The 20,616-nt window shown below is 40.9% G+C and overlaps 1 protein-coding gene across 1 annotated transcript in view; it reads left to right on the forward strand.

Annotated features, from left to right (window-relative positions):
• Positions 1-20,616, forward strand: part of LOC116671945 (cadherin-12) — a gene marked incomplete in the record, with an annotated part of 99,221 nt that overhangs the window by 71,137 nt on the left and 7,468 nt on the right. Inside the window, 3 exon segments of the mRNA XM_032503436.1 lie at positions 7,108-7,361; positions 12,124-12,260; positions 16,186-16,307. Coding sequence (XP_032359327.1) covers positions 7,108-7,361; positions 12,124-12,260; positions 16,186-16,307 — 513 coding nt within the window.

Raw genomic sequence — 20,616 nt, forward strand, 5'->3', positions numbered from 1 at the left:
GGGTTTGGAGAGGCTTCGAGGCAGCCAAGGACACAAAGCAATGTGACTGATGGCAGCACAATAAAGTGAGCATCTTCTCTCCACAGCGTTAGGACCCCCCGGTATTCACATCTAATCACTCTCTAGGGCATGTAAGCTTTTCTCCGCTGATGATAAGCTCATAGTGCTCTGTGGTCAGTTGACTGCGTATGACTAGAGGTCTTTTGGCATTCTTTTGCATGGCAGAATCATGCTGAACTGCCAGTCAATGACTGCAGTGACCTAATAAAGAAGTCACTCTTTCTCAACAGACAGACATGACAGGTAAGACGCAGAACATTGAGTCATTATTGCTTATCATCATAATTTTTTTTTTGCGTATTGGGCATTGTTAGAACTATTAGCGCTTAATGCAACTCAAAAGGCAACACTTTAGCTTGCAGCTGATGGGTGCTGTCAAGTGGGATCAGGAGGTTTCGGCCTCACTAGAATTAAGCATCCAGACATGGCCTAATGTTGCTGTTTGGAGATGTGTGTTGACTCACACAGCTGCAATTAGAAATGTGTGATATTCTAGGCATGTTTGGCTTAGCTTTGATTTACTCTCAAAGGATAACTCATGTGAGGGGGTGTTAATGATTCATAAATGCTATTGTAAATACATAATACTGTGGTGAATGGATTTAAGACTGCTCTGCCCCATATGACAGATTAAACATTTGGAGTATTTTTCACCCTATTTAATCGCCAGCCTCTTCAGGTAATACCTGTGTTCAGTATAAACAAATTAAATCAGCCTGCTAATGGCTTGCTGTGCTGCGATAATGATTCTCCAAGGGGAAAGGCTAGATTCACCCATGGGTGTCGGCAGAAGGCGGCCCCCCATATTATAGCGTGAGCAAACCTGAGGTTTGAGAAGAGAATTGATCTTTGCTATTGTAGTGAACTGAACACACATATAAACTATGGAACCTATTAAATATGCATGTCCTGATCCTGATTCTTCCATCCCCAAAATAACCAGCAAGCTGAAAAACCAGCTGCAACACATTACATTAGACTTTACACTTTACAAATGGACCACTGTGCTGTGGGGAGGGACCAGAAGTAACAATTGAGAAACAGATTTCGGTTTTTATGGATTTCATATGAGACCAAATCTCAGTTTAGATTGTCAACTAGCACATTCGTTGTTTGACAGTGCAAGGACTTGTCTTTATTGGTTTATGACGCATACTACTGTACCTGTGAGACTGTGATGCCTTGATTAATCCCCTGTTCTATATTAACAAATTCCCTTGTAACGTAACAGGTTCAATTGGTAAGAAAAAAAGTTCCTTCATTCAGTATCACTGGCAGTGCAATGAAGGTGCACATTTACATATCAAAGGGCGCAGCACCACGTCTAGAATTTCAAGTGTGTTCTGTTGTGATGTTGAAGAGCAGCCGCACTGACATGAGAGGAACTCGGTCTGTCCTCCTTACAAATTCCTCCGTTGATACACTTCCTTGTTGTGTCCACAGTAACCCATAAAAAGGTGCATAACAACTGGCACTATAATGAGACACTGCTTGTAGGTGTGTGGAACTTGTTAAGGATAATACATGTGTGGATATGAGTATTACTGACTCATACAGGGCTGGTTCTGTACACATAAGTAGGTCATCTTCGAGGAAGGGGGGGGTGGGGGGAACGCAAAATGATACATGCAGTCAGAGAATGAATGGCCGTTTTTTACCATCCTAGGAAATTTCCCCTATGGCCTCCAGATGTGATTTGATTCTCCCCAAGTCAAGCGTTGACACATTAGCACATCTTCTCATTAACAGAGAGTTTCTCATTACCCCCTCCTGGCCCCATTTTATTCCTATTTAACAACACATATCCCGTGCGTAGCCTACTTGGACCATTGTGAGTCTCAGACACATTAAAAAAAAGGCAGTATAGCTCTCATCATTACTGTTTTAAACCCCAAACCAGAAAATGTAAATTAATCTGTGAGATCCGCTTGACAGTTAATCACATGGTAGTCCATGCATTGTTCCATGGGTGTCAGCAAAGCCTCTCCCTCTTCCATCTGCTGAGGAAATGAGCTGCAATTTGTTCCTCCGTCGTCATCTCTTTTCTTTGCTGCTACTTAATGACTACCTTTTCCAGAAAAACCTTTCAATCCTGATGAAATACTACAGTGTGTACTCGTGGATAAATATGTCAAATTAACTAAGAAACATAACAAGACTTGAGTGATACATTTTTGTACAAAATCATCTGACATGGATGTGTGATGCCATTCAGTTCAGAGACTTTTCAGGTCATGTAACATGCCCTCTGGTGGCAATAATGGAGGCACTCTTTGGCAAATAGGGCAAATAATCTGTTTTAATTCATTGGTATTGTGAGTTTATAAATTACAGCTAATCAAGGCATCTGGTCAACTATGAATGACTCACAAAGAAAACGGCTGTCAGGGTGAGGGTATCGGATTTTCACAGTAGTGGCAGCATCTCAAAAGTTATTAGTGGCTTGCTGTTGCTATTAACACAAGATAGAAGATAACATAAGATCATTAACATTAATAAAGACTGCCCTACAAAGGCAGACAGCTGTGACTCCAGAAGCAGTGCAGTTCAGATAAAAGGGCTTAAAGTTTGCAGGAAGGCCGGAAAACTACAGATTGAAGGCCTTTTTTACACTGCAATGTGCCTTGGTATGCAATAACTACCAATAAAATGTGTTTGTTTTGGCTTTCTTGTCCATTTTAACTAGTACGTTTTAGAAAATAAACATTTTTTTGTATTTCCAGTCTAGGGTTCATTGGTATCAAATGTATCTTTAAGCTAGTTACCATTAGCAAGAGTTAAGCTGTTTTTTGTTTTCTCTCTCAATGATTGGATTTAACCACTGTTCTGTTAAGTTATGTCAAATCACAAACTAAATTACCAGGATGTTGTTTCACCACAATGGATAATCTCCTATCACAGTTCAACAGCATGAGAAAAATCAGTAAGTGAATGTAGTTTCAGTGAGCTACGGCGAGCCGTTGCTATGTATATTCCCATTCAGCCAAGTCTCATGGCAGTTTGTGAAATGGTCACGTTATTTAATCTATCTAATCTAATGTTAAAAACAACAGACAAAGCCAGAAATCTTGGTGTAGGTCTTATGGACTCAGACTTCAATTTTAACAGCACATTAAGACAATTACAAAGTCAGCTATTATACCCTCAGAATATATCAAGGGTTAAAGACTTTGTGTCAACAGGATTTGGAAAAACTTGTCCATGCTTTCTATTCAGTAGAGACTACGTAACGGGGTCTTTACAGGTCTCCCTAAAAAAATCAATCAGACAGCTGCAGCTGATTCAGAACGCTGCTGCTCGAGTCCTCACTAAGACCAAGAGACTGGATCACATCACTCCAGTCTCCTAGACAAGGACTGGACACATCACTCCAGTCCTCACAGACAAGAGACTGGATCACATCCCTCCAGTTCTGAAGTCTTCACACTGGCTTCCTGTACTCAAAGAATTGATTTCAAAGTACTCTTGCTAGTTTATAAATCCCTTAACGGTTTAGGACCAAAATACATTCTGATCTGCTACTACACTATGACCCCCCAGAATCTCAGGTCATCTGGGACAGGTCTACTTTCTGTCCCAGAGTCAGAACTAACAGGGTGAAGCAGCTTTCAGTTTCTATGCTCCTCATATCTGGATAAACTCCAGAAACCTGAGATCCGGTGCTACTCTCAGTTCTTTTAAATCAAGGCTGAAGACCTTTCTTTTTGAGTGGGACTTCTTTAAATGATGATGTTCATTTCATAATTTAATTTCTCTGCACTTGTAACTTTACTCTATTTATTTTATTTTTAACTGTTTATTCTTGTGTTTTATCTGTTTTTATTTTTAACTGTTTTTTTAACTGATTTTGTGTAAAGCACTTTGAATGTCCCTGGAACTGAAATGTGCTCTACAAATAAAGCTGCCTTGCCTTGCCTTGCCTTTTGATTTGTGTACAGGTTACATGATTGTTGTTTTCTTGGGTTGATTATGAATTTTGAAGTAATGTATATCCATAGGAAGCCTATTTTGTGATTATGGACAACATAGGACAAACAACACATGACGTTCACCCCGGAGACCGGGGATCATGTCCCGTGTGTGGCTTTTCCTTTCCGCGTCATTCTCTTCCTAACCACCACCGTCCCGTTGTTGTGTCCGGCGTGGGACGTTTCATTTCCCTGGTGTTGCATGCCGCAGAGACCGTGGGTCGGGTCCTTGCGCCCGGGGATCGCGTCCCCGCGTGAGCTGTTGACACTGTCCCACGTGTGGCGTTTCATTTCCCCATTGTTGCGTCCCCCAGTGCAGCCCAGTGTCATGACAGTTTGGGAAATGGTCACTTATGGTCATGTTCAAAAATCATGACCTGTACATGAAATAAACGACATTAATGTGACCTGTATGTGAATCAATAAATCAAAATAACGTGACCATTTCACGAACTGGCATGAGACCGGTTTGCCCCAGCTAGCTTTCAGTTGCTAGCTCTCTAATTTTATCTGTCTATTTTGTTGTCTCTCTGTGACAGAGAGTGCTAGAAGCGCTACATTTAGAGTCAAGACTATACCAAACCAGTCTTAATTGAGTTTTCACCACAGGCCTGTGTAGTGTTTTACTACATAGACCCACATGCACTTATATATTATAGGTATATGTTACCTATATATTATATAACTGTTTTAAATTTAGAATATTATACATGTACAGTTGTCAAACGTAACTCCACGATGGCAGTTGTGCTTGCTCGGAGATTTGTGTCAAAGCTGCAAAGTCTATAATGTGAAAAAAGAACTTCCCCATCCCACTGTCTTCGGGTAGCATATTATTACATGTAAATTAGACAGTTATAAAGGGGGAGCATTTGGACATCTATCCTAACTGTGGCGATGCAGCATGTTGAGATGAAAAGCAACGCTTCTCTTCGTCCCAAATGAGACTCTGGCTAATGAGGCCTGGTGTACACCTCCTGCTGTCCGCCTCCCCAGGATCGCCTTCCTTTCTCCTCCTATTCTACCTGTGCATGTATTTCAGCTGAGCTATGCATGGCTGTCTACATGCGGTGGTTCAGGCAGAATGAAATGTGGCTTGCAAAAACACGAGAGCCTCTTATTATAAATGTATTTCTTAATATCAAATTTACTTTGCTATGTTGCAAACTGCTTTTGAATCACACCAACTCAGTGCCATGTAGAAAAGCTTTTTTGCACACCTCTTTTGTCGGGCAGGTGCTTAGGATGTGACCAACAGTAGCAGATCAGGAGCTTAGAAAGAGTCCTGCACACTGACCAAGCAGAAAGAAAATACAATGTTTCGGTCTTAGACCTTCATTAGGTAAATTCGAAAATCACACCAAGTCCAAAATAATGAGAAGGCTTTAATTGTAGTATTCTTGTCTTGAACGCACTCTTTGAGGAGCAGAGCATATTGAGTTCCTTTCGATACTGATTTTCAACAATTGACAGGGACCAGCAGGCGGCTCAGTAAACTGAAATAGCCTAATGATTGTAAATTTTAGGCTACTTTGTAGGTGTAAGTTGGCGGGAAGTCTTTAAGTTTGATTGTAGGGATCAGCTTTTGAATGACAGCTGCAATGAATTCCATCTTTATACGTGGCTGTTGCTTCAGGGAGCTTGGTCTTCTCACAGTGTTGTCACTTCTTGAAAGAGATTGAAAGGGACAGAGTGTATTTCCTGTTGAAGGATCTTATAGCTGTGCCTAGCCAGTTGCATCTGGCACACTGTAATCAAACCAATCATGGTGGTTGATGGTCAATGATTGCTTTCAGATTGGCTTGCCTTCACATAGCTCTTTTTTTCCTTCCTCTTTTTACGGACACCTGCTGTAGCAGCAAGACTGTGATACCATGGAGATGGAGGAGAGACGGAGGGCTCAAAAAGCATCTGCTGTCACTGTGAAATCACGACTCTGCAGATGCTGATCATTTCTAGTGGATGGACTCTAATTACATTGTTAATTCATGTGCATTTAATTTGGACAGACCACTAGTCTTACTTCTCTTTCATGCAGCTTCTTTTCTGCCTCCTCCAGTGCACCTCCCCTCTCACACTGACTGTCTCTTTACATAAGGACATGTCGCTGTGCCATTACCAGCTGTTTTCACTTGGTGTCTTTTTGGAACTACATGCCAGAGAAGCCAGAGTCCTGAGGCAAGAAGATAGCATTGCTGCCATAGTGGTTACATGTTAGTCAATTTGAAATACACAGAAAGGAATGTCTCTCATGTGACTCCGGGCCAGGGGAGCATGACGGACTGCGAGCTCGCCAAGTACGGTTGGTCACACACGAGAGGGCAGGAGACAGGCAGAAGCACGACCACGGGTGTCACTGCTGTCGGATGTTTACACCTCAGGTGCAGACATGCCGAGGATGCAGATTCCACCCCTCGCCTTTGACTAATTGACCCTGAGCTGATATGTCAGAAGCTTCAGGAGGTAGAACATATGAACCCGAAGCTGTTGTTGGGAGAACTCTTGTACTGTAAAGAGGCGTCGTTCTGCTGAACCATGACAGCGCAGTTTGACACACTCGCATTGAGGGTGGGAGGGGGGGGGGGGGGGGGGGGGGGGACATTAACCTGGTCAGGGCCTACAGTGTGTCTTTCATGAAATACTGACCCTGCTTTTGACTGCCATTGGAGCTGTCATTTAAACAACACAAATATGTGTAATCATTACTCAAATGATATGTGTTATGGATTTACATGAAATGGAAACAATGCTATTCAAATGTGTTTTGAGTGACAACATAAACATTGGAAATCATCTAAATACTGAAATTCATTGGATATGAAGAGGCTGATGTTGACAATAGATGGCAGCCATTAATACTTGAAAATGCCAGACCAGAACAATGAAATGAGGGCAAACTAGCAGCCAACACTGATGCTCATATTCAGTTACAACAGTTAAGGGTTCTTAGCACCTACAGGATGAATACTGAAGACGATTACTGCAGGAGTGATGATAATGATTTCAGAATAAACTGTAGCTGTAAAAGTAACTTGGTAACTGGAGTAACCTGATTCTTTTCTGTTGTTTTTTTTTGTAGCCCTTGGACTACGAAAGCAAGAAGACATACACCTTTAAGGTAGATGCCTCCAATGCTCATCTGGATCCACGATTTCAAAGCTTTGGGGCCTTCAAAGACACAGCAACAGTGAAGATTAACGTTTTGGATGTGGATGAGCCCCCGGTGTTCAATAAGCCCTCCTATGTGATGGATGTGTATGAGGACACCCCCGCGGGCACCATCATTGGAGCGGTGACGGCACAGGATTTAGATGCCAGCAGCAGTCCAGTCAGGTAAAGTTAAACTCTTCTGTCTAAAAACAAGGTACACTTTACACGTTTTAGTACATTGTGTTGTACTTTGAAATGCATATATTAAAGTGGCTGCACATTTTGTGTGAAAATATCAGATTAAATGACAGAAACATCTGCATAATGTTATCCAGTTTTCTCCACTTGCAAATATTTGGTTTAGTCATGACATATTTAGATTGTGTTCAGTGGTGAACATGTTTTAGTTTCATTCGCCTCTAGCAAACAGTCCAAATTCCCAATCTTACAGTAATAGAATTCAAATTGACTAAAGGGGGCATCAGAATGCAGGAATGGCAGTATTGAGTGAATTTGTAAAGAATTGTAAAGTCCATTTCTTTAGGTTGATAAATACAAATTTTCATTTGGTTGCAGATAGGGGTCAAGATAACACGAAAGAAAGAATGTCAGTGTGACCCAGAGTTTAAAGAAGCATTTTATATTCTGATATTATTCACGAAGACTAGATCTTACTATCTACTACATACTGATAGTGAACGACGAAGATTCTGACTGCACATCTTCATCTTTAGAGGCTTTACTATTAAACCAAATATCCCTGGTTTACTCCCACAAGGATAAAAGACCGAAAAGGAGCAGTACTGTGATACTGCAGCCAGTGATTGAAGGTTTTAGAACACTAATCCATTCATCAATGTCTCCATTTTCCATTCATCAATGTCACCATGGCTTTAATCTTGAGAGTATTGTCAGCTTTACTCATCAGGAGACCAATCAATCTATGTAGAACATTTGACATTGTCATGTAAAATCCTGCTAGCATCATCTTTTTTGCAGCTCAGGACGTGTTGGTTGGTTGACGTTATGTAATTGGGACAATACTAGACGTTATTAGTGGCCCCTATATGAACCTGACATGTGCACTCTTAGTATGCGAGTGATGTCTGAACTCTGAGTGCAGAAATTACCAATTTACTTTGATAATGACTAATCAAACTTTACTCGCTCACTATGTCCAGTGTCTATGACATTTAAATGTTGTGTATATGTACTTACTACACTGTAATGGATAAAAAAATAAAAGTTTGCCCTGTAACGTATGGTTAACAGCTTAGCTTGTGGCAGCAGAGGCAGTCATCTTAAAAGTAATGTCTACAACTGCAGCTCTTTAGGGAAAAAACATAGCTTCAGAGGGATTTCTGTATTTTATTTATTGTTGCATCATACCTGTTGGATGCACATTTCAATTTTTCAGAGCACCTGTTTTAATGAGATTACGTATTTAACAAAACTTGTGTCACCTTTCTTTTCAACATTTTAAGGATTATATGCAGATTATCCCCTTTGGCTGACATCCACGGAGGCTTAAAATATTCAAGAAACGGCTATGTTCTTGCAAATTATATAACAAAAAAATTATCATTTTTGGAAAAAAAGACAAATCTTAATGGAGTGTCCAACAGTTTCCATGCGGTTGGATGCAGGTCTTTGAAGCTTCTGTAAGATGAGATACTTTTGTGGAGATTTATTTTGTGCATGGGGATGATTAACATAATTAGTTAAAGTTAATTATGTATATATTCTTGGTGTTGTGTAGATGTGGAACCACATAACACCGTGCACATTGCCTGTTAGTGTTGCTGTAAAGTGGATTATTCTTTTAGTTCTTTGTGCAACTTTTGTGGCGGTACAGACAAGTCTTTGCCCGTGTCTTTTCTTTTCCCCCACATATCCTGAATTAGTAGCAAACTTAATGCTAAGTTTGCACAAAACACATTGAAAAAAACCTTTACTTGAAGTTTTCTACATAAGACACAGTCATGACGCATGAACCCTAAACTTAACCCTAACAATAACCATAACTTGTCATGACAAAACCGAATGACACTTACTAAAAAAGCGTTATGTCATAACCATTTATGACTTGTTTATAATGTTTTATGACACGTTATGATACGTTCATGACACGTCACTGTTCTGTAGAAAACTTCAAGTAAAGTGTAACCAAAAATTGTTCAGTCACCATACATCTAAATTGACAGCCTTACAAATATAAGCAGTAGTTTGGTATACACAGAAGCACAGAAACTGAAAATTAAAGCAAGCCTTCTTTCTTTTTTATTCATACATTAAATTAATTTCTTATGTTTTAATTGTTTTTCATGGAACTTAAACATTAATTGTAATCCAACAAAATTCATAGTGTAACAAAATGTCTCCTAAAGACTCTGACGAGGCACTGAACTGTATGCCGCTGGTTTCTTTTTGGTAATTATCAGATGGGACATTCAAAGACCACTCCTCAGTTTTATAGATCTGATGTTTGACTAAAATCCTCATTTATCCTTGAGGCAAGTCATTTCTTTTCTTTCTCAATCTCTCTGTCTTGCTAAGAACCCACCGACACACGAATACACACACAGTCTATTGTTATCTACCACTCAAGTGTTATGTTACTGTCATTGACAAAGACAAAAGAAGTGCATTCTTAAAAATGTATGAGAACCCTTTTGCTTTTAAATCCTATCACAGTCAGTGCTGTTGCTCAGGCACTTGCTTTTGTAGTAATGGTTCTTCGGAGATGTAGAGCTCAAGTGTAACACAGATTGCAAAAAAAACAAACACCTGTTGAATGGACAGGAAGTTGTTTTATTATGAATATTTGATTACAGAGAAAACAAAAGAAATGGAAGAAGTGGAGATTTGTACAACATGACGCTTGTATCCTCTATTCTGTCGATCTCTATTTTGTCTCCAGCACTTTAAATATTTATCAATACCACAACTGACATTGTTCATTTGTGTGTGCCATCAGAGAGCAGCCTTGCATTCTTCACTTGAAAACAATACACTCAATGACCCATCATGCATAGGGAATTATGCTTTTAGACTTTGGTCTCAACTGATTCTGCTATTTAGCAGTATAGAGCTGAGTTATCTCTAGATGGGGAAACAAAAGAGCATCATGAATACTGCATTGTTGGCCGATTCTAAAGAACTTCCTGAAAGTTTGAATGAGTTGTAAAGGCTGAACTTTTGCTTCTGTCTAAAAAATGGTGGTCTCACAAATCACAAGAAACTGAAGACATAAACTGAAAGGGTTTACTGCGGCAAACCTGTAAACTCTAAAAATCAATAGCTGTGGAAAATCAACACAAATTGGGCCCTTATTTTTGTCTTAAATCACCTTGTGTATTGTGTTGAATCTTTTCTGGACTGACTTAACATCACAGCCGTTCAAAGTAGGCGATAACGCTGTAATTAATTTTCATATCGGCAGTTGTCAGTACTGAGTTGAGCTGAAGTAGACTCTTTAGATCTGTGATTTCTTTCACAGCTGTTGAGCTCTATTCTCCTTGAGGATAACTCACAGATTGAACCAATTACAAGTCAAAGAGTTTTGATGTTTTCTATCTCACATGAATACAAAATATAATAAGAATAATGAATTTTCTGAAAACATTTTTTTGCCATTCATCTTTAGAGATTGCAAGTTTGGGTTTTGATTTTTTTTTTAATTTGCTCAAGGAAATTTCAAAACATCCCTACTCCCTACTTGATTGCATGTGCAATATTCTGGGCATGAGGCGGTTCTGTCCAACCACTGGGCCACACTGACATTGAAACGTATGCTTGAGTAGCAGCTTGAGTCCAATAATAGCAGCCCAAAAAATTGTTTGTGCCCTGTGGACAAATTGTAAACCATTGATCTTTTGAACTCTTGATAGGAGTTTGGCTGTGATATTTATCAAAGAGACTCACACTAAACTAGTTGGACATGAGCATGTTCACTTCAAGGCTATGTGACACACCAACCCACAGAGTTAAGGAGAGTAGGTGGACAAATCCAAAGTGAAACAGAAAATTTGATGGGACTAAAGCTTGTAAAAATTCTGCTGAAATGGTTTTGCTATCATTCTCATTACGGTACAAGACTTGGGGGTTTCAGTGCATGCTAGGCCTCTTTCTAATAATGACTCAAGTCCAGTTTGAGTCTCTATAGTGTTAAAAAAACAAGCAAAAGAAATTTTAATGAGCAATAGCTTTTCAAGATCACGTGTGCCATGAGCAAAAAAAAAGGCAGGATGGTGACAGAGAAGCTGTCCATTATGTGGAAAGTCCAGGCTCAAGCCAATGAGAAATTAAGCATCTGGCGTGTGGAGGTGCCCACAAGCAAGCTATTGAACCCCCAGCCTCTGACCTCCATGTGAAGAGGAATAAAAGACAACAACATATTTTCTCCTCTGGGACCTCCACTGACGATCACAAAGTTATTAATGAAAAATAGCCTTTGAAGATCAAAAAAACAAGGCATGATGAATGGCGCTGTCGGTGGCGTGTGCTTTGGTGTCAGATCGTTTTTTGTATTCCATAGTTTGCATTCACAGCGACTGGGCAAGCAAGACCAAAGAGGATTTCTCAGAGAGAATGTTGCACTCTCTGTTCTCAGACACCAAACCAACATGTTATGCCTTTTGTTGTACATTGGCTGTGCGAGATTGATACGGTTTCAGTGGGCGCCTAAAATTCATTTACATTCCCAAGAAAAAAAAAACGTTTGCTCAGCAATGGCCAAAGTACATGTGCCCCATTACAAGATTGGATTGTATATGCGGTCCTCAGCACATTTTCTGGAAATGACCATTCAGATTGAGTAATGAAGGCTACGCCAACATTATATTACACCTAACTCATATGCATGAGCCCAGAGGGGAAATCATTGTGGTTTAATTCTCTGGTTTATGTTGGAAATGAAGGCCATTAAAACAACATTTTCTCGCAGGTATTCCATTGACTGGAAGAGTGACTTGGACAGCTACTTTGACATTGATCCAGTGGAGGGAACCATTTCCACAAACGAACTCCTTGACAGAGAGAACATCGCCCAGCACAATATCTCCATCGTGGCGACCAAACTTAGTAAGTATGACATCAAGATCGATTGTGATTCATGCAGGTGTCGTCGTCCTTTCACGGCCATAATCTGTGCAAAGGATTTAACACACTTTTACTCAAGTCAATACTCAATCCCATTTTGCTGGAAAGGTTTATGGTGAATATAAACCATGATGGCTCTCCCAGAGGGATGTATCTTCAGGACATTGTCTCCTCTAGCATAGCCTCCTCAACTCTGTTTTCATTTTTAACTGTCTTATTTTTTTTTTCAACACATTTGACGACATTGGCATTGGGAGGGAGCTTTTCCTGCCAGAGTCAACTTTTACTTACACCGCAGTAAAATTGGAACCTTTCTGAAGTTTTAAAGCGAGCAGATGCAGTGGGCGTCACACCACGTTGTGAAGAAAGGGAGCCAATGCGGAGCTGGGGTTTTAAGACATGTCATCAAGCTAATTATGTTTTTATGAAGGAAGTGGAGCAAATTTCCGGATAAATAAGCAAATCCATCGTCATCAAGTCATCAAATCTGCTAAGAACCGTCAAAGTCATTATCCCAGAGGCAGGCTGGTGCTCAATCAAAATTACACACGCTGTATATTCATTAGGGCAGACTGTGAAATATGGGCTGTTAAAACTGGAGTCATTGTCGCCTTGGAAACTGATATTAGTCACTTCCCCTCAAGGTCACAGCAGTGACATGCTAATTCTGTTTTCAGTGTGTGTGTGTCTGTGTGTGTGTGTGTGTGTGTGTGGGTGTGTGTGTGTTTCCTTGTGTGGCTTTTGTGCATAAATGTCAAGGAACTGGAAGATGAGGTAGACTGAAAGGATATAGAGTGGTGGGAGGAGGGAGTTGGAGGAAGACGGTGGTTTTACAGTACCTGGGTGTCACATGTTCAGTTTATGATACTTGACCCAAGAAACCAGTAGCAACACACCGCCAGCCACACAGAAACACACACGCACACATTCTCCCATTCATAGTTTCACACATGGCCAAAATAATAAAGTCAAATATGCAGGGACTTTTAACAAAACTAATATAGCCCTATCTAAATTTGCCACTGAGAGGCAAACTTGTTTTAGATGTGTTTTCGTGGATAATAATTAACCAATGTTCAGTGCGCTGTATAACTTTGGATTCAGCGATCCAAATATTCAGTTCTATATACACATGCTCACTGTCAGGTTCCCCTACCAGTAGGAGACCAGGCTAAAGTTCTTGTATTAAGCGGTTTATTTAACCGCTCAAAACAGTGCTGAGAATACTCAAAGATCAATATTTCACAGAAAACAGCACTGTCACTGCCTGGTGAGGGCGCTAACCCTAACCCTAAAAACAGAGATATATAACAGAAACACAACATGTATGCACAATGTGTACAAGCAGTACAGTATATCTACACATCTTGCCCTCGGCCACATGTGTTTCACTCCTTTTTTATCACCTCACACCAAGTCAGCCTCTTATTCAGGTCTCTGCCCTCTCTGTTTACCCTCTAGAGATTATTTACAACAAGACAGAAAAGAAAAAAATTCACATCCAAAGCCTGGGTGGAAAAAAATAAATAGTGGTTGCACTGGTGCCATATAGGGATTGAGATAACACCCAGCACCCCTGAGTTTGTGTCCCAACTCGAGGGGAGTTCCAATCTGTTTTTAACCTTGTGTGAAATTTGGCAGAACGTTGTGTTCTGAGTATTGAATAGCTGTAAAGGCTCCTCTGAGATGCATTCTATTATTATCGTTGGGATGTTGCCGTCACTCTGTAATTCTGGTTTTAAACCACTAAGGCCAGCAATAAACAATGAAGCAAAATGCATTCAAAAACCAACAGTAACTATGGATTGTGGGAGGAGAGGTCATGCACAGAAAGAAAAGATGCTGTGACTTTTCAACAGTCTCGAGCAGCCTCAGTCGGCCCTGCATAGCAGGTTTTCAATAAATTGTTGCAGACCTCCATATTTGACCTGCATCTGCATCTACAGTGTGCCCTTGCTGCTAATGCTTTTTAACATTTATCCACCCACACCTTTTATTTGCCATTACCATGACCCGGAGGAAAATGTCCAACCAGATGAGTTGTCGGATGAAAGTTTCCTTGAAATAAAATGACCTTTTTTCTCTTCAGTGATTAGCACAACACCTGAGTTGCAGACTGTTCTGAGAAAGCCTCAGAGATCTGTCCGGTCGTTGCTAGACACTGCAGTCATGCAGCAAAATGAGAACAGTCTCTGCTGCTCTCCTGAGACACAGTGCACAGCAGAAGCGCTGCTAAATAAGAGCCAGGGTTAGATTAACGGTTTGCTTTTTGGCTTTTAAGCCCAGTGGCAATTTTTTAAAAGTCAAAGCGAGGGGAGGATCTATTAAATGCAATAATAACCTTGACTGGATGCATTGAAGAAGCACACATTATCTATTTACAGAGATTGAGTGTAGTTTCACACTTACCATGGAGTTTGTGTTTTGAGCTTGCTTACTTCTGTCCACAGTTGCACTTTTAAAAGATTGCTAACTAAAAGGATTCTTTCTGTCTCTGTTTAGCAGCACATTTTTATAGATTTGTGGTTAATTGGTTGGTTGCATGGTTGATTAGTTCTTTATTAAAATAAGCCTAATCAAAAAGTAATATCAAGTAGCAAAGACGTATGAAGCAGGCAACTTTTATGGCTAACCGATCAAGCATTCTGTAGCAACACAGAATTCTGTTGCAATAAAATAAATAGAGTGTTTCTTATTGGGCTGAAATGCTGACACGAGTCAGATTTGAATTTAATCACTATACCATTGCTCCATCTAGTGGGCTAAATGATATATCGCTGATGACATACTGGGAGGCAGTCAACAGTTATGGGGATGGGGGTTTTGAGATGAGATGAGGGGGAAACGATAAACCCTTAAGCCTTGGACTTCAAAGTGAAATTTGACAGATTTTGTCGATCTAGAAGATATGAAGTTGTTCAAACTTTTCAAAGGCCAAAGAATTCACCTCGATGACAGAAAAGATCAGTATTTTTGCGGGCTGAGCATCATTGTTGGTAGTTCAGTCAGTGCAAAGCAGCAAATTCCATGCTCTGTGTCATTTTTACTTCAGTGGGAAGATTGCTTTTTCCGTCAAGGTCAGAGACAGGTTACTAACTGAGCTGTGGCTGCGTCTCCAATCCCCTTGAGACGACTCTACAGATCCCCCCCCCCTTCTGCATTCTTCTAAACCACCCACCTACACACAAACTTAAGCCTCCTACTGCAGAGCAAAGCCTATTCCCACATCAAATCCATAAAGTTTACCTTACTTGAGCTTTCACACAAAAAGAACATTTCCCCATTGTGCCCCTGCCGTGAGGACACATTGTAACAAACAACCCTGGATTCAAGTTGGTCCCTCTCAAGGGGGCTTCCACACTATAATTAATACGGGCTGCACATCTTATGGCTAAAACCCATAATAGAACCTGAGGAAAAAAAAAGCTTCTCTTCTCTCTGAAGAGCCATATTCCTTAATGCGAGGCATGCTTTATTTGCAGGCAGCGCGTGGGATGCGTTTACTGTGCTTTTATTTAATTCACCATCACATCATCAATCAAAAGCCCCATAAAACAACAGCACATGGGTGCAAGTTATGCATCAACATGTCCCAGACACATCAAGGGTTTTCCAGCAGACACATTTAACCAAGAGCGACTTGCAGTAGGCGAGCAGATAGCATCTGCTCGAGGACACTCTGACTGGACATTCAGGCATGACAGCCTCTTTAACCACTTGACTATCCTACTGATAAACATTTATGCTTTGGCTCATCATATGATGGTAGTACTTTTGGTATCCACTTGATGTCAGTGGTGTTAAAAAAAAAAAAAAACTCCCATGTTGTATTTTGTTCTGCATTCATGAACCAGTTTGCACATTTGTGCTTTATTTAAACACTTCTATGTTGTGTTTTCTTCTCCAGATAGTCCAGTTCTGAGCAGTCGGGTGGCCGTCACCGTCCATGTGTTGGACATCAACGAGTTCCCACCGGAACTCTCCAGTCCATATGAGACCTTTGTGTGCGAAAATGCCAAAGTGGGACAGGTACTTTCACATTTCCTCTCTTCCCTGACTCTTTCTGTGCACAGATGATGCATCGTGGCATTTAACACAGCAAATTTTCTTGATGTGTCTGTTTTTCAATGAGTTGACAACTGCTGACTGGGGTGTTGTCTGTCCTCCTAAAAGTATTAAATTGAATCAGAAAGGTGTGGACTTCTATAAACGCTGGCAAAGAGTCAACGTTTACGCTTAGGCAGAAATACACACAGAATGGAAGGTGCGTGGAGATACAGTTTATTGGTATTTTCTGCTTTTTGAAGCACCCTGTTGCTGTAGTAAATACACACATTTAACTCACACGTTGATACCTAACAGAAGGTTGATTTCCAGCATTATACTCAAGGTGACTTGAATAAAATCTTGTATTTCATCAGAGTTTGCAGAGAACCCTTCAACACAGAACGTGAATCTAAATCTTGAGCTGATTGGGTCGTAGAGTTCAATTCAGCAGGAGAAGCAATCATAAAGAACAGCAGCGCTTTGCATATCAGCAACCTAGAGTACATTTCAGATGATCTATTTAAAATGCAGTGAAGAATTTGCCTGTGCGCATTGTGAACCACCTGTGCCTGTAAATTAGCCCATTAACCAGCATCTATATGCAGTTAGCGTTCTGAGGGAACAGCTTCTTTGGCAGTCTATCAAATTGCTGTAGACTCCTCATCACATTGAGGATGTTTTCACTGGTCCTCAGGCCTGTTGCAATCAAAACAACGGCTGTGCCCCGCATTCCAAGGCATCACTGTCTTTCGAACATGAAGTTGGCTGTGATTTCTGACATGTTTTCAGCCTTTCAGATTGAGTCAAGACACTTAGGAATAGGGTCGAGGCCATTCCTATACTATTTAGCATTTTTCTTAAGGACCCTGAAAACTCGGCTGCTGGAATCCCACATGATCGCACACTTTTCTGCCAAACACTTTTCAAAAAGTAAAAAAAGTAGACAAAAAGAGTCAAGTGCAGACAGCTAGACAGCCACCGCCTTCAATGCCTATCAGCTGGAATCATCGTGCAATATGTGCCCTCTATACAAAAGGCATCTTCTCTTCTTTTCTTTACTCCCTTACTTTAATCTCTTCCTATTTCCCTCTCTCCTCCCTTGCCCTTTCGTGCAGAATATGCACTTTCTTCCACCTTTTCCACAGCATGATTCCACCAGGTGTTGTGCACAGCTGGTGGATGATAAAGAATTGCACATCATCTCCTGTACAAATCCATCATACTTCTCCCTAGATGATTATGTGCACTCACACCGCTGGAAAGTCATACAAACCGCTTGTTTTGGAGTTTTTCACGCTGTGGCACAACCTCCCATGGAAATTCATCTGTAACCAGGACACAGCCAATCAAGAAAAGCAATTGCCTATTTTGATTTAAATGTGGGGAGGAGCAGGAAAGAGTGTGGCCTGAGGCCTTAAAACTGAGATTTGCATATACAAATGGCTAAGGCAGAGTAATACAGCATAGATTTTTTATTATTTATTACACTCAGAGTCTTGACTGGTCAACTGGCCAAGTGTGAAATGAGAAAAAGCAACCATAAAGGAAACATAAAACAAGAATATTTACTACTCCGGAGTTTGTATTATATACTTAGGACAGCCAGTTCTATTACGTGTTCCTTGCTCTTTAATGTCTTTCCTTTTACAGGCTTTTTATAATGCCACATTGAAATGCTAACCCACAGAATCAGTTTTCTATGGTGGAATAATCACATTTACATTTACAGCATTTAGCAGGCGCTCTTATCTAGCTTAATTTACAATGCAGCTGAGAGCAAAAGCCGAATACACTTAGAGCCATACAACATGTAATAGCACCCAGCAGTTACAGCAGCCACAATTCCACTTATGATCGAGGAAAGGTAGGGCACCTCCACTTTAATAGTAATAATAATAATAATAATCATGTATATTTTATTCTTCCCACAAGGGGAAATTACTTTATTCCTATGGGTGACTTCAAGCGACTTTAACACGCACGCAAAGCATCCTGGGAAGGCGGAGCTGCATTTGCAAATGCTACGTGTCCAAAAAGCCCGTCTTTATGCAAATGAATCTCTTGAACGTGACGCGACTATCCATAGAAGTAGACCAAAATCGTTCAAACCGATCTGAAACGAGGACCAATTCAGCAACTACATGGCCTATTTCTTGCTTAAAATGTTTTCAGAAACATGTTTCGGTAAAATATTTTCGTAAAATAGGAGATCGTATTCCGAATGAGCCGCCATTACTGTCAACAACACGCTTCAGTTGTGTTGCAAAAATTGATCTGAACCGTTAGAGGACAGGGTGGATAGGGAGGTCAGGGTGGAGGGGTGGGTGCTAACATACAGGACTTCCAAGCCCTGGGAGTGGAGTGCAGGAGGAGTGTTTGAATCAAAACCACAATCTTTGTTTCCTGCTCTTAACTAGTCATATTGGTGCCAAATCCTAACTTTTGTCGGGGCAAAACACTCATATTTTGTGGACTAAATTTAACCGTAACGTCCGCCGAATCCACCGGCAGCTCGCTGTGCTTTGAACCCGGCTCAAAGTCATCTATTTTTGGGTAACTGAACCACCAACTACCGCTGACACAACGAAGGTCTGCAGCAACCGCCGCTCCGCATCATGGCGCTCGTAGCCAGCCGGCGTCACGTGAACACTCAGAGGGCCTATAATTTTGTAGGATTTTATGGGTTTTGGTGTGCATACATTTTCGTACGATATCATACAAAAAGATTCATGTTCATGACAATGCGTTGAACCAAACTCTTAGCTGGCACTCCCAGGGGTCATGTTCGAACCATGCATGACTTTTCCGAAGATGAGGCTGCTTCCCTCGGTGGGAACAGTATATTCTCGATTTACGATTAACGCTGGCAGCTTGTTGTTACATTCTAACACAAGCAGACTTTCTGTCATGAACGCACTTTCCCAGGAACCTTTTGCAATATTTGTAGCACTCTCGAGAGCAATCAGGCAAAGGCTTGCTCGAGCAATGTTACATGGAGTAGAAAAAATTCATGATTACACACGCGGTACAGATGTAGGACATCTGGGTTAGTGTAGGGTTCAAGGGTTATGTGTAACATACATATTCAAACATAATGATGTGTGTAATTGCATAATTTCCCTTACAGGACACTGGGACTTTATGATATGCGACTTAACTGCTCTTCCTCCGGGACACCCTGCAAAATAAATCTTTCAAAGACATCACTTTGTGGGAAATGTTGACTGACGTTAGCCATTATTTCTGACATAACTTATTTACCGACAGCAAAAAAGATTGATTGATTAAATTCAAGTGAAAGTAATTGTAAGTCAGATTTATTCATCCCAATGCTAATTTGGTCGCTGGAAATCAATAGTGCAAATTGTACAGCTGCTGTCGGGAATACCACAGAGCACCCCTCCCACCTGGTGTCAGGTTTATTCCTCTGTGGGGAATTTCGTTCGAACACTGAGAGGAGAAAGAGAGGAAGAGCAACATTGCCGAGGGGATGTGTAACAGGGCAGGGAGGCTGATTGGTGGCTCCCGCATCAGGGGCCGAGGCACCAAGTCTGCAGCAGGTCAAGCCCAGTGTGCGGGGGGAAGAGCAGACTGGTAGCACAGATGGGCTGGCAGGACAGCCGGTTTCAGACTAAGCTACGAGATGCCTGGGGGGGGTTGGGGGGGGAGAAGAAAATAGAAAACCGTCAGCAGTCTGATTCCGAGGCGGCTGAATCAGCAGTCTGTGTGTAGCGGGGTGGAAAAGTCAGTGGTTGTTTCAGTAAATGCTTTTCCACATTTTCCACATGTAAGTCATCCAGCTTGTTGAAGCGCTGTAGTAGATGTATGGAGGTGTTTATGAAATTGTGTCTTTTTCTTGTTTTATTGTGAGTTATTTGGGGAATGCAATTGGCATTGGCCCTGTGCTCTGAGAAGATGTACTGTAGTATAAGAACAATATAAAGCAACAGCTAACGCTAACCCTTGAACAAGCTCCAGCAGGTCGGAATTATCTTAATCCATCAATCGGTGTGTTGATCCCAACTTTTGAAAACGTTATAAATCAAGTGCTCAGCGACTGTATCCAAAACTACCAAGAGAACAATTCACTGCCTTGTTTCAGCGCTGACAGGTCTGACATGCAGTCAGTTCAGGACTAGTTGACTGTTCTGTTCAATGTTGAATAATTTCACATTTGTTCTGCCAAAAACGATTTGAACTGTAGGAGTTTTCTTTTCTGTTCAAAACAAACATTTGACATGGAAACAACTACTCAAAATGAAAACCTTCCAAAGGGGCAAATCCAAATTTG

The sequence above is a fragment of the Etheostoma spectabile genome, chromosome 22 (genome assembly GCF_008692095.1).
Source record: "Etheostoma spectabile isolate EspeVRDwgs_2016 chromosome 22, UIUC_Espe_1.0, whole genome shotgun sequence".
Lineage (NCBI taxonomy): Eukaryota > Metazoa > Chordata > Actinopteri > Perciformes > Percidae > Etheostoma > Etheostoma spectabile.